Source organism: Dunckerocampus dactyliophorus, chromosome 17, assembly GCF_027744805.1.
Source record: "Dunckerocampus dactyliophorus isolate RoL2022-P2 chromosome 17, RoL_Ddac_1.1, whole genome shotgun sequence".
Lineage (NCBI taxonomy): Eukaryota > Metazoa > Chordata > Actinopteri > Syngnathiformes > Syngnathidae > Dunckerocampus > Dunckerocampus dactyliophorus.
In genome coordinates this window covers 8,129,551-8,145,133 of record NC_072835.1, presented here as the reverse complement: position 1 = coordinate 8,145,133, position 15,583 = coordinate 8,129,551, and the positions used below count along the sequence as shown (strand labels likewise).

Below are 15,583 nucleotides of genomic sequence, written 5' to 3'. Positions count from 1 at the left end.
AATCATTCCACCCTGCAAAAAGAAGGGTTCAAATAAACCATTAAAAGCCACAAAACATGCAACTTTACAAGAAAGAGACGTGAAATCCTGCAGGTCTTGCAGGATTGCAGGACGGGACGTTTTACACAAATATCCATCCATTCATCCATTTACTCCACCGCTTATCATATGCTGAGAATGAGTCCTTGTCAGCCACATGAAGTTCAGCTATTTGAACTACTACGCTATCAAAGACCCCACCAAATTACCCTCAAGTTCAGGAGTTGACTCTGAAACCTGGACCACATAGACCACAAAGAGTCCATCATATAATGATGAGAGAGCCAGCGAGCATACAAGCAGACAGAAGTGTGACCACCGCTATTCCGCTTCGTTTTACCTGGAGGTGAATCTGAGGACTTTGGAGATGAAGCCGGTCGCCAGGGTGTTGACATTGGCCTCTTCCGGCGAGCGACAAAGCGCGCCATCGGAGCGGTGGAGCTCCGCTTTTTTCTGCTTCCTGCGGAGTTTCCTACGGTAGAACAACTCCAACAACTCCATGGTCTCAATCCAAAATCCACTTTTTGGTGTTGATATTCAAATGCCTCAATTCTCAGCTGAAAGTCTCACGTTGCTTCTTGCGGTCTTTTAAAGTCCCAGAGCGGTGAGCAATCACGCTCGTCTGGTTCAGCCTTTTTAAAACATATCTGATATCAATTTCTGTTGAAATTGTATCCGTGAGGGCTCCTTTACATAAGCTCAAATGCTCTTTGTCCTCCTTGAAATGAACTTTTCTGCAGGCTTTTGAGCCGTAGAATTTTGTTAAGCTTCACCTTACATTCCTTTTTGTGCCTTAAATATGCAATCTCTGCTCTCCTATATTTGTCTATTTCTACAATCAAGCCAAACTAAATAGAAATCCCCCGCACATCCAAACTCTACTACTTCTAGTCTGCTACTGGAGTGCCGGAGAGAATCACGCTGCTTTGGCCCCTGACCCTGAGCTTGTTAAGCAAATGAAGCAATTACGAGTCATTAGGCTGCCGCATTTTAAAAGCATGAAGTAAACATTCCCAGTCTGGCCTGAAGGTAGCGATGAATGTTGTCCTAAGAGAGCGAGACACTGAAAAAGGAGTGAGAGAGAAGAGGAAGGGAGGCGAGAGATACTGAGGGAGAATGAGTAACAGAGGGATGGAGGAAGATAAGAGTTGTTAGAGAACGAGTGTCAGTATGTAAAAAAGTAAAGAGAAGGGGGAGTAATTTCCTTAAGGGTACAACAGTTAAAATTCTTTATACTATTTACAGATAGGGTTTTCAACTCCTTCAAAAATAAATAAGGGACCTTGTTGGCGGGGCCAGCCAACCAGGCTGTATTTAGTCCTACTGGCTTATTTTTTCGGTCTTTTGTAAAATTTGTGTGAAATTATTTTGATACTATTTGACTTGAACTCGAATTTAATTGCATGCGTGTTTTGGAGTAATATGAATACATGTTAACAATTGTTCAATAATTGATGTTTTAGTGCAAAAATAACATTTCTTAAATAGAAATCAGTCCTGCTTCACTTCACAGAATAAACTGACCTTGTTATTACTTAACATAAAACAATATAAATTCTCATGAATATATAGTAAGTGTACACTCCTGATCAAACTTTTAAGACCAGTTGAAAAACTCCATGAATTTACATTTTGCTGTTGGATCTTAAGGAGGTTTTAAGTACAGCTTCAAAATGCAAAAAGAAGAAATTGGAATGAGACAAGTAAGCAATTTATTGCAAACAAGCATTAAAGTGAAATAGGCTGTTCATCGGCTGATCAAAGGTTTAAGACCACAGGCTTTAAGAGCGTGGATGTGGATTCAATGCCACTTTCTGTCTGGTATTCACACCGTCATGATCTCTTGATGGTAAAGGCAAAAAAGCTTTCTCTCTGCATAAGCTGCATAAGCAAGGAAAAGGCTTCTTGAGACGTCATCTGTACTCTTAGTCTTGCAAATGAGGTGAAGCCAGGGCCGAGCCAGAACAATAGATGCTAACGAGCCAGTATCAGAGTCGTTCATACCCAACTCAGGGAGCGACACTTCCCTTTTATCGGAGGTGTTAATAGCAGGATAGGATTATACCACTACTCCGCCCAGGCTTAGTGTAAGGAACCAATAGGAGGAGGGTGTTGGCACACCAATTCCGCCCACTCTTACTGTATTTAAGGCCTAGGCTACCAGCACTTATTAGTTCGCTGACGAAGCTCTTCGGATGAGGAGCGAAACGTCCGACACCTTCTTCACAGAAGTACAGATGACGTCTCAAGAAGCCTTTTCCTCGATGGACAACTCCTGTACGACTGAGAGCCTACACAGCTGCATAAGCAAGGTCTCTCGATTTTAAACTTCTTCAAAGATCCTGTGTTATGGGAAAAAAAAGTCAAGTGGTAGACCCAAAAAATGTCACCGGCCCTGAACCGGAGGATCCGATTGGCAGTCCGTGAAGATACGGGACGATCCCAGACAAAAATGAAGGTTGTTGCTGGTGCCGAGTGCAGTCCAATAACCATCAGACAGCATCTGCAAGAGCGTTTTAAGTCTTCAAAGGCCTCGTCTCCTTCAAAGTCACAAAATTGCCCGTTTGGAATTTGCATGAGAGCACCAAACATGGGAAATTGAAAGGTGGAAGAAAGTTTTATTCTATACATTAATTTATTCGCCCACCACAAATACATTTGGACCACCACAAACAGATTTAGTGCTATCATTTTTTTTTTCCTTTTTAGATTTGGCGCTACCTGTTCACCCTCACTCAAAAATCCAAAATATATAAGAATTAATAAATCATGCTGTTTTGTGGTTGAGTACGGCCTTTTAGTTAAAAAAACCTGTACATACAACATTGCGTCTTGATTATCGCTCCATCGCTATTGCGTTTTTTCAGAAATTAATAACTGATCGCTGTTTTGTGGTAGACTATGGTGTATTATTAGTCAAAACATATTGAAATACAAGTGATATGTAGTATTCTGTTCGAAGGAAGGCACTAATGACACAAAACATTGATGAAAACTACATTACCTTAAAACAAGATGAAGTCAGCCATGGTATGTCCGACATGACAGAGTGAAAAAAGTGTGGAAGTGGTAGGGTTTTGGCTTCTTTAGTTTAGACAAAATAAATTCGAGGCTAACTGGTTAGCTCAGTAGCTTGCTAGCTCGCTACGGCCATCTCGAGTCCCTGCAGCATAAGAGTTGCGCAATATGATGTAAACAATTATTCGCAGAAGTGTAAAGGTGACTATAGGAGCGTTATTTCATGTCTACAGGGCTCTAATAATGTTAAAAATGATTTGTAAGGTCATAAACAGGTTTTCTACGCTCTAACTACAAAAATATTCAATTTATTAGCATTGACTCCTATATCGCGGAAATTCATTTATTGTGGACCCAATTAAGCGCTATCAAACAAGGGACGACTGTATTTAAGCAAATTTTTACGGATCTTTTGCCTAAATTAAGCATTTTCAAGCACAAAAATGGCTACATTACGTAAAATACAAATACAGTCGTTTCCAGAACCGACCGTGATAAGTGAATTTCCGTAAAGTAAGATTCAATATGAATAAATTGAATATTTTCGTAGTTAGAGCATAGAAAACCTGTTTGACTTTCTAAATAGGGGTTTTACCATTACTCGAGCCCTGTAGACATCATTTGGTTTTTAAAAAGCACATTTCCTCACTTGAGTCTACACAGGCAAAATGTATCCTACCCAATCTGAAGTGAGTGTAGACAGTCACTGCTATTTATTGATTGATAAGCGTGGCAATCGGCCAAACTTGGGCGAGTCACTGACATGTTCCAATATTTTTGCTCACATGAAAAATGCTTGGGTTGAAACAAAAGGTGCTATCTTCTAAGCTGTGCATCGGATCCAGATGTAAACACCTGGAAATAAAAGCTGAAATGTTGCTCTCTTGTCTCCTATTAGTTTTTCTGATCCAAATGTTTTCGGTCTATAGCAAAAATAAAGGAATTGGCTTCACTGTTCCAATATTTGATACAATACGGTATAAAGTATTGTACTGGGCACTGTAGGTGAATGCAACAAATCCAGTCCTATAACTTGCAAAAGACCACTACAGCTTCAATATCTAATTTCATCAACAAAATGCAGTGTAAACAGGGCCTTCAACCTGGAGTGTACAGCATGTGACTGCAATGACTATACTGCCACAAATGCATGCACTCAAATGGCTAGAAAGAAAACTCAACAGCATTTGTTATAGCTTTTCATATCCGCTCCAAGGAATGAGAAAGATGCCAGATTAGACAAATTATGTCATTACTGTTCTAATGCGTAGTCTCACTGAGCATTCTGACAAAGTGTTTTTTTTTTCCCCAACAGAAGTGTCGTGGGAAACTTTTGCTACAGCCGATAATAACAATAATCGCCCCTGATCTGGCCGGAAATCAAAATCAACGTGTGTCAAAACATGTGCTTGAACTATGTTAATAGCTGCTGTGTGCGGGCGTGTCCAAGAGTGTGTGCGAGTACATGCGCGCTTCTCAGTGACCTACAAAACCCTCTTTGAGGACTCTTTAAGATGGAATTTTCTTGATGAGTTCCATCCTCTATGCCTCCTCTATTTCAAAAATAACAAATATTAAAATTCGCTGATATAGTTAATTTTCAAACAGCTAAAATTTTGCATAAAGCAAACAATAACCTAGTCATACAATACTTTTAAACAAGACAGGACAAATATGGTCTCAGGGAAAAACTACCCTTACAGTAAAACACTTATATGCGAGAACAACGCTAAAAACTCACAGCATTTCAGTATGTGGAATCAAATTATGGAACGAATTGAGTAAGGAACTCAAACAACGCACCAAAATGAGGGATTTCAAGAAACAACACAAGCAGTTGATGTTTGCAAAATACAAGGAAGAAGAGATTTGAACCAATGTGTACAAAATGCGACGTCTAATCACTACAACACTCATTACTCTTCATTCTTGTGAGTTCGTTGTCGGTATTCACCTGTTATTACAGCTAAGTTCAGTTATGTCTATTTAAACTCATTATCATTTATTCACTATTATACTAATTATGTGATTATTATTTATTATGTTTGAAGAAAAACCTTGACAATTATATTACTACACTGATACATTACCTTATCATTTTCCATTGCATAATTTTTCCATGTAAAGACTGGTAAAGACTAAAACAACAGGTAAAGACTACATCGGAATACAGGAAGTGAATAAATGTATTGCAATTGATGTGAAATGGACAAGGCTTAGGATTAAAAAAAGTTTTGCTTCGTCCTACCCCTTTTGGACATGTGGAACTTCAAATTGAACAATGTGATGTATTTCACATTCCATTCCATTGTACATTAAAAGGTGCTAAAACCAATCCAATGTAGGTCAACACCTGCTTAGTAGTTAAACCTTGAGGCCCCTGAAAAACAAAATCATCCTTTTTTTTTTTTTTTTTAGCCTCGGTCCCTCTCGTTTTTATGTCTTTTTTCCAATGGAAACAACACAAAATAGGAAGTGTGTACTAATCATTAGGTGCACCGTGGGATATGTTTACGTTATTAAAGCCTCATTGATTAATGAGTTTATTTTAAAAATATACATATTTTGTACCCTTAAGCCTCAAAAAGGTCCCTCACATAACATAAAAATGTAATGAAAATGAATAATGTAATATATGCATATGCTTTTTTTCTACTTTTAAATCAGTCTCAATATGTGGTTATAATGGGAGTCCATGGCACCAAATTGGTCCCGCGGGTAAGGAGTGTAGGCACATATGAAAATCTCATTTTTAGTTCAATTTCGGTTACAAATTCAGTTTTATACAATTAACATTAAAATGAAACAATATATTGAAATTAAATACCCTTTTGGTCCCCTAAGGTTAAATATCAAGTTAAATATCATTAACCTATACAATTATTATGTATAATTATTATCATTATTATGTATTATTCTCTGATTTATTATTATTATTATTATTATTATTATTATTATTATTAATTATTATTGCACTACACATTTTACGTGATCTCTTCCATATTTGCATGTTCTGCATACAAACTAGAGGCCTGTATATTTCTCTTTATTATGTTACTCATTTATTGAAATTATGAATCTAATGATTATCTAAATAACATAAATACAATTTTTTCCAATATTTTTTCTAAATCTAAAATGTTAATTGATAAATTACCTGAAGATCCAAATAATATATTAATATTTCATAAGCCAATACATTTTGGACATAGTCAAATATACTAGTGGACGATGTATTATAATATTTTAATGTTTTCTAATCTATAGTTTTGACATATCAACAAATAATTCCTGGCGTGTAGTAGCTGTAGATGTCAAATGCTAAGTTTTTTTTTGTTTACTTTCATTTAAATTATTCTTGAATATCCAAATCGAGGCTAATACTTTTTCTTTTTTTTTTATCATGTTTACCAGAACTTTTTCATTGTTTTCTTTTCACTGTGGCCCCAACCATCCTTCGTAATGTTCTGATGTCTGTGTTTAATGTTGCTTTATGTTATTTTGAAAGAAAATATGCCGAGCTGCGGGCTGCAAGTGGCCTGTAGCTGGACTTTGCTCTAGGACATCCTCAAGGATCAGTTCAAGGACTGATGGAACATGACGTTATTCACTCAAAGTCCACAAGCCCAGTGGAAAATCCCTTCTTTAGAGCATTCCGTTGGTCATCAAATTACAAGAGACACTTATACATGGCAGGTTTGAAGAGTACTTATTGGTATTTAGGGCCAACTCGATCACAATGAATGTAGGGAGACAGGACTGCACTTTTAATAGTCAATGGGACAACAAGAGTCATCTGATAAAAGAGAATTTGTTTGTGTTGCGCTGGTGTTCAAAGCAGTTATGTGATGATCTCATTTTCAGAAAATGTGATGAGTCAGCAGATGTGAGGAAGAAATAAACTGAAGCAAGAAGAGGTCAGAGAGGGCATGGGAGGACAAGACATGCTAGGCGAGGAGAGACGCAGTGGGAAGGAAAAGAAGGGGAGGCGGGAGGAACTGAGAAAACACTGCAAAGAAGGAGGATGGAATTTGGGAAAAGAGCAGAAACAAGATGGGGATAAATAAAAACTAAGAAAAAGTGGTGAGTAGAGGCAAAAGACAGATACAGTGATGGTTGGGGATAGATGAGAAAATGAGATAAAGGGAAGAAGGAGAGGAAATGAAAGGAATTGGATACTGTTATCAACATCTGTCTTTCTCAAATCAACACCCAGCCTCAAGGGGCTCTGCTCCACTTCCTGTTTTTGGACGAATCAGACACAAGAATCCTCCCCATCCCCACCCAAATGTTATCTGATAACCGCCCTGAGCCAAGGGATTTTGTGGGTAGAGAATAGTTTTATCTGTTGAGTATACTGTATGCTTGGATCAGGTGGAGTATGGTTGGCTTGCAACTGAGAGGCTGCCAGTTTGATCCCGGTTCCCCAAGACTTCCCTCTAAGTATCTTGAGCTGGATACTGAAGCAGTTGCTCCTGTTGTGGTTAGATTGGAATGAGGGAACAAAGCAAAAGGGTACTTTGACAGAAGACAGGCACTATTTCAACTGTGCAGAAGTCTTACTTTACATTAGATTTGTTGTTTTACTATAATGACTATGCACAAGTAGAACCCCTTATTAGATCCCCTTTGGAATCAAAATAGGCATTTTAATGATGTTACAACAGAAAAATGTTGCCTGTTTATGCCTGTTTATGAACACAAAACGTCACAATATAAATGAGTATAAATATAATTCTTTTTTTTTTTTTTTAAAGAGTTGCTTTGGCTATGAGGTTCCGGGTTTTCAGGACATCAAACTGTTACGTTTGCCCTGTATCGTGTCATTCCGTAGAATCGAGTGTCCAAACAAAGCACCCTACGCATTGCTGACTTACTGTTTGTGCGTTTTTCATTGAGTGTGACTGAGAAATAACCTGTCATGGGGCCAATGAAAGTTGCAAGTGCAATTCCCAGTGAGAAACGCTTTTGAATTCAATAGACGGATGGATAGATACTTTATTAGGCCTTGTTCACACGGGAACGTTCCTGAGATTTTCTTTTTGGCGGGTTGAAAAAAAGTCATGTCCATACTGTGCCAGATTAAAAATAGTTACATCAAGACGGGAACGAATCACTGAGTGAAAACGATGTAATACACAAGCACACGTGCGTAAACAAACACAAGGGCGGAACCACATAACACACCAAAACATAGAAGAAGAAAGAACGCATGCCCATGAGTACGTCGTCTTCCGCTTTTCAAGACTTACGAGAAGTGGAATTACTTCTGCCAGTAATATGGAGTAAAAAGACAACAATATATGAGTAGAATGTCGACTGGGGTGGGTCATGTCTGTCAAAATATTATGTTTAATAATATTATCATGTTGCTTTGTTGTCAAAGCTCACTTCTGGTCACATGACGGCCATGAGGCGGCGGTAGGTTGGTGACATCATCGTTTTTGTATTCCCTGAAGACACGGCAATGACAAGCCGGTGTTCTCAGACTTCCGAATTTTACGGCTTCACACTGTCACGGTTTTTCTTTCCTAATAAATCATGCTGTTTTGTGGTTGGTTAAATGAATTAAAATACAAATATAGGGCATTCAGAAGACGCACTCAATGTTGCTGTGATGAAACTGTATGTACTGTAGAATTCTACATTGGTGACTGGGTAACAGTAATGTTACTGTCACGTTCGGTGAGACACAGAAGACAACAGGCTTTAACTGAAGGTTTGACATATTGCACAACAGGCAAAATAATCCCTAACTGAGCTACAGTTGCAGCCGTAACCCACACCAAGATAAAAAGCCAAATCTGAACCCCCGACGTCACTTCCTGTCAGCCCGTTCACTCAGCTCCCCTAGCACCAGAACACATTTACAGCAACACACACAAGCATGAGTCTTAATTTAAGTCTTATATGTTTTTATGTCCACTATATTGGGTAACACGAGTGTAAAGGCGACTATAGGGGTCTTATTTTATTTCTAGAGGGCTCTAATAATGTTAAAAAATTGTATTTAGAAGGTTGTAAAGAGGTTTTCTATGATCTAATATACAAAAATATACCATTTATAAATAAGGAATCCTACTTCGTGGAAATTCACTTATGACAGTTGAGTCTGGAACCACTTAACCGCAAAAAAATGAGGGATTAAGGTACGTTATTTCTAAGGAAAAAATTCCTCCGGTTTTCATTCTTTTTGTTTGTCATCAGACACTGTACTATGTTAACTTCCAGTTAATGCTCATGCTGATGAAAACTCAGGGCTTTGGCAGCTTTTCCACACAATAGCAGTAGCTCGTGTGTGTGGTGTGGTCCACTCTTTGGGAACTTCTGCCCGAACAGATTATTCCATAAAGGCACCCAATCACGACTTCACATTCCACTCTATTAAAACTGCAGCATGCATGAAAACCAACCCAGGAATCAACATTAATGTCTTCAGTCACTCTAGCACCCTCGTGAGGCTGTTATGTTCACCATGTTGACCCTCACACACACACACACACACACACACACACAAACGATCTGACCTCCATATTTGGATGAAACTAGCTACAGACGAGCGATAGTATTTATAGACTGTTTGTATGGACTGAGAGTACACATGGGAGACACAAGTGTCTCAACAAGCAGTGTGATGCAAGAAAACCAGAATACTGCAGATAAGATGCACGGCACTGACCTCATTCCCAGCATACCTTGTACTCCACAATGATTTTACTTTTAATTAGAGAATCTGCAATGGCATGGAAGCAGATTTCAACTGCCTTTTGGTGGTTCCTGTGAGATTTTTCCACTAACTGGATGAGTTTCCATTTATTTGTCACACACTGTTTCAGTCCCCAAGAGACGGTGTCCAGATCTTGAGGAGGACTGCTTAGAAATTAACATAGCATAGATATTTGTAATTGTGTGGGGAAATCCGAGAACCCCCAAAACAACCACAAAGGCATTGAGATAAGAAGCACGTCCCATTAAAACGCTCCAAGTCTGGATTTGAACCAAAGACCTTTTTGCGGTGAGGCAGCAGTGCAAACCAGAGAGCCCTCTCAACATTTGTTTCCAGTGAACAAGGTCATTTTATTTTATTCATACACTCAACAAAAATATAAACGCACCACTTTTGTTTTTGCTCCCATTTTTTATGAGATGAACTCAATGATCTAAAACTTCTTCCACATTCAAAATATCACCATTTCTCTCAAAGATTGTTCACAAATCTGTCTAAATGTGTGATAGTGAGCACTTCTCCTTTGCTGAGGTAATCCATCCCACCTCACAGGTGTGCTATATTAAGATGCTGATTAGACTCCGTGATTACTGTGCCTTAGACTGCCCACAATAAAAGGCCACTCTGAAATATGCAGTTTTGTTTGGTGGCCTAGCGGATAGCATGTTGGCCACTCAGTCAGGAGGTCTGGAAGGTCAGGAGGTCAAGTGAATGTGAGTGTAAATGGTTGTTTGTCTATATGTGCTCTGCGACCAGACTGCGGCTGGCAACCAGTCCAGGGTGTACCCTGCCTCTCGCCCGAAGTCAGCTGAGATAGCTCCAGCATACGACCCTAGGGAGGATAAGTGGCATAGAAAATGGGTGGATGGATGGATGGATGGCTATTAAAACAAAAAAGTTGCTTTACAAACCTAACTCTTATTTTTTTCAGCACCAAAACCCTACTTAGGGTCCAAAATTACAACTAATTGAATTTAATTACTACATTTATACAATACACAACACAATACACTAGGTCCCCATCTTACAAACATCCGACTTGCGAACATTCGGCGATACCAACTCAAGCTGACTGGTCTATATTTTCATGTATTTTGCCTTGTAGTAACTCAATATTTATACTGCTACATGCTTGACCAGTAGAGGGCACTGTGACACTGCTAATGGGACCAACAGGTAGAGGAAGACAGTGGGGAGCGAGTGTAAAGGAGAAATGCAAAGCTAAATTGTAGCTGTATGATGCAACGCGGACAGAGCGTGTGATTAAAGTTTATGAAGAGTTAATAGGCCTGCTTAATTCTACACCACCCACAGAACACTACCTCTTTTAGAAGAGTCTAACGACGACGAGGATTTGTCCTCCTCATCCTCCACCACGACGACGTATGCTCGACCACTCCTCTTCAAAGGTAAATAACATTTATCATTACGTATTATTATATCATTTTTATTATTGTTTTTTCATTAATTATCCTTGTTTAATATTATTACTACATCCAAACTCATATTTACATACATACGCATATACTGTATATGTATACATGTACATGTAGTACCTATATCATTGGTAATATTATCTTTTGTTGGACTTACGAACAAATCGACTTGCAAACGGTCGTCTGGAACCAATTGTGTTCGTTAGTTGGGGACCTAGTGTATTATTCCAGATATAGTTATCGTATTCACATATTTATCATGCCAAAGATCTTTTTGGTTCATCCTTGTACAGCGCCGTATTTCATGGGAGGTCCCGGAAGGCCAGTTGACGGGGGACTTTCTTAATAAAAATGAATAGAAAGACTGAAAATAATCCATTAAGTCAAAAACATGGTGCATTCGCTCAATAGAGAGTACATTCATGGACGTAATAAAGTCAAATGAACCAGGGCAGGTGGGGCCAATTCGCCCTGGCTAGTGAGGCACAGCAAAATGGCAGTGTGTGTTTGTTAAGTAAAATAAAAATAATCGCCGTCATTCAGAAATTTGATTTGCATCTTGGCGTGACTCGAGGTGGCAATTGTTTTTAGTGCAGCCCCGAGAGAGATCCCCCCGTTCAGAGATCAACATTTGCAACAAAATTTGCTTTTGTAATTATTGGATTAGATTCTGCTACAGAACCCTCCCCTTTTCTCTCTCTCCAATTTGCCTCACACACTTATTAAACATATTTTGAAGTGTAAAATGTATAGGTACTCACCACTAATTAATTATAATGCGATAAGAAGATCCATCAACACAATCAGAGTCACCGTGTCCCAGTTAGTATAAGTTTTACTTTTGCGTCTCACATCAACTGTGGTGCATTCAAGGACCACCAAACAAAGCTTGACGAAAAAACATCAGTCAATTTATAAATGATTACCAACTTCGGGTGAATGAGATGTGTTTTCTATGGAAAAAATTGCTTATTTTTTAAGAAAAAGAAACTTTTTTTGGACCAAAAATCAATGAACCAGTGAATGCTGAATTGTGAATGTGAGGGGATCCATTCCAATTAGAAGTCTGAATATTGGTTTCAGCTATGTGTTTCAATGATTCATCCATTCTATATCTTCATCAGGGTGATAAAATGAGTCTATCCCAGCTCAGCTTCTGGCAAGAGGGGGGGTGCACCTGGACCGGTCACCAGTCAATCACATTCACACCCGTGGACAATTTAAAGCAGGGGTGTCCAAAGCGTGGTCTGAGGTGCCATTTGCGGCCAGCGGCAGCTGTTAGTAGTGATTTGACTAGATTCAAGTCAAAATAGGAAAAAAAAAGTTGTCACGTAATGAGAAAAAGGTGCAATTTTACAAGAATAGTGTCGTAATATTACGAAGACTTTATGCTAAGTAGCATAAAGTTTAAATATTTTTTTAAGTCATAATATTATGGAAAAACAAACAAAACAATAAATAAAGTTGGAATTTTTGGAATATTAGGTTGCGGAAAAAGTTATGTTACAAGAATAAAGTCAAAATACTATGGGGATAAAGTCATAATTATGAGAAGAAAATTTTCAAAAAGGAAGTGGAAATTGTTAAAAACTACTTTTTTTTAAACAGCAGCTGTAATAAATAAAAAAAAAACAGCTGTGTTTTATGAGAATAAAGCAAAAGAATTCTTATTGTAACAAGAAACTAAGCCACAATTTTACATGAATACAGTCATTTTAGTCAAAATACTTTAAAAAAAAACATGTATTTTTTTAAAGGTTGTAATATTATGACAAACAAATAAAACAAAATAAAGTTCAATTTTTTTGAAAATTAGGTTGGAGAAAAAGTAACAATATTATGGGAATACAGTCAAAATATTATGGAAATAAAGTCAGAATATTCCAAAAAGAACATTTATGAAGATTAGTTGAAATATTAGATAGTTGAAATATGTGGAAAATAAAAACTAAACTGCAAAAATGGGAAAAAACGAGCAACGACCTAACTTCATATTAATAATACGCTTTTTCACCTACATCACAAAGTTTTTTCTTGACATCTACATTTTAGCATCTATGTTGGTTTGATTTAGAGCCTCCAGTTAACCTAACATGGATGTTTTTGGGATGTGGGAGGAAGCCGCAGTACCCACAGAAAACATGCAAAGTCCACTTTGAGGTGTTCCAACAGAGATTGGCACCTGGATGACTGTGAGGCAGATGTGCTAACCACTAATCATCATGCTGCCCGTGTCTCAGTTAACATCTTTCATTTCCTCAATGGTACAGCTAATGTAAACAGTCAAGGTAAAGATACACGGTCGCAGAAGAAGACAGAGAACGTTAAGTGGTCGCCATAGAAACTTTGCTTACAAGATGAATTCCAAAGAATACAACTGGTTTTAATAAACCCTCTTACACTTGTGAATACGCAAAAGGAATGCAGCTAGGACGTCCAGCAGGGGTCATGACCTACGCAACTAACACAAAACACTGGCATGCCAAACTTGCCAATGTTTTTGGCCATGCCTGTATAGAATACAACCAAATCAGCCTAATCCATACAGCCATTTCCTGTTTAACTTGCAGCACCCATGCCACTATTGTCTTCATCAGATCATGAAATCCCACGCAGCCACAACCTAGATGATTCATGTCATAGCTGATCACACGCTTCACATGTTGTTCACCAGCTGTCGCTGATATTCGTGTTGCATACCTGTTCTTGGTGCGCAGCTGGACTCCCCCTGTGGAGCATGGTCTGCTGTGGCCGCTTTGTTTTTGTTGTTTTTGATGCAGTGGTGAAGATGTGGAAGAAAGAGAAGGAGGTGAAGGTGCACTGTAAGAGGTGGGATGTGAGGGAGGTGAAGACCCAAATTCCTCTATGTATCCGGGATCAAACTCCCTGGGAAAAAAAAAGAACATTACAGTGGATCCCTCCGCACAGTTGCTATTCAGCATTCACAAACATATAGAGTCGCTGATTTTTGGTTAAAATATATACAGTCAAACCTGTCTTAGCAGCCACCTGTATAGAACGGCCACCTGCCTATAGCGGCCACTGAAAACTCCCCCGCAGAAAATTTGCGTGTTATAGACCCTGTGTATAGCGGTCGCCTGTCTAACGCGGCCAGCGGCCACCCATTTTGTATCCCTTGGTCAATATCTGACCGCATATAGCGGCCAAAATGCTGACTCAAGCAGAAGCTTCATGCATGAAAAAGGTTTGTTTTTTAATCAATGAAGCCGTCGTGTGTAGACTTTAATTACTGAGTCCTAGCTCAGTCACAATCGCTCAGTCACAATCATTCACAAGATCCACACAAGCTGTCTTCTTTGGAGCTTGTTGCAGACAGTGACACCGTTTATTTCCTGGTGTGAGACAATGTGCACTGGTCAATACTGTAATGCCTCTTGTTGTGGGGAAGGAGAGACTCACGTCGCCGATGCACTTTAATCGCTTTATTAACAAGCGGTTTATTAACCTAGTAGTTCTTTACAACTGTATCTACAAACACAACAAGCTTCTAATCACAGACATGTTAATATGTGCACGCACAAATTCAAAATGGCCGCCAACCTGTCTATACAGTAACGGCCACCTGTCTATAGCGGCCACTTTTGCAGTTTCCCTTTAGTGACCGCTATAGACAGGTTTGACTGTATATACAGGTATGTTTTATTTGTGGTGGCACGAGATCTCGCAAGATTAAAATGTGATGATATTTCTCGTTTAGAGAACAGGGCAGCCAGTGGCAATCAGATTGTGAACAATGGCATCGCTACTAGTAATGATAATAGACGTAATATTGAAGAGGCAGGATTGGAACCAACTATAGCCCCACGGTGGCCTAGTGGATAGCATGTTGGCCACGCAGTCAGGCGCTCAGGGGCCTGTTGCACAAAACTAGGATAAGGGATTTAGCTGGGATATCTTGGTCTCAACTTATCAGTGATCCAGTTGCACAAAAGTGGGATAGTGGAAAATGGAATATGTTCTGACATAAGTTACCATGGTGATTTATTCTGTGGCGTTAGCCTGCTCCAGACCAGGCTAAGGTCCAGCATCTATTTAATCTCATCCCTCATCTCCGTCAGTAGTCATCATAAATGGAAACCAATAATGAATCCAGTGCCCACTACACATTGTTTTCACATTCAAGTAAATCCACTGTCATTATTTCAACATTTGCCATCATTCATTTCAATCATTGAACATATAGGGTTTTAGATGATGTAACAATCATACAAATACAGTCAAACTTGTCTATAGCGGCCACTAGAGGGAGTCTGCAAAAGTGGCCGCTATAGACAGGTGGCCTCTATAGACAGGTTGGCGGCCAGTTTGAATGTTGACCAGTAGAGGAAAAAAAAGAAAAAAA

At 38.9% G+C, this 15,583-nt stretch overlaps 1 protein-coding gene across 7 annotated transcripts in view; it reads right to left on the bottom strand.

Annotated features, from left to right (window-relative positions):
* Window positions 1-15,583, bottom strand: part of shroom3 (shroom family member 3) — a 94,142-nt gene that overhangs the window by 44,407 nt on the left and 34,152 nt on the right. For 4 of the 7 annotated variants that reach the window (XM_054756623.1, XM_054756624.1, XM_054756626.1 and 1 more), the window contains one exon: window positions 13,921-14,106. The exons of 2 other annotated variants lie outside the window; for them this stretch is intronic. In XM_054756623.1, the coding sequence (XP_054612598.1) occupies window positions 13,921-14,106 (186 nt within the window). Of the gene's footprint in view, window positions 1-379; window positions 1,468-13,920; window positions 14,107-15,583 lie in introns of those variants that run through there. One more of the 7 variants, XM_054756627.1, reaches the window with a different exon arrangement.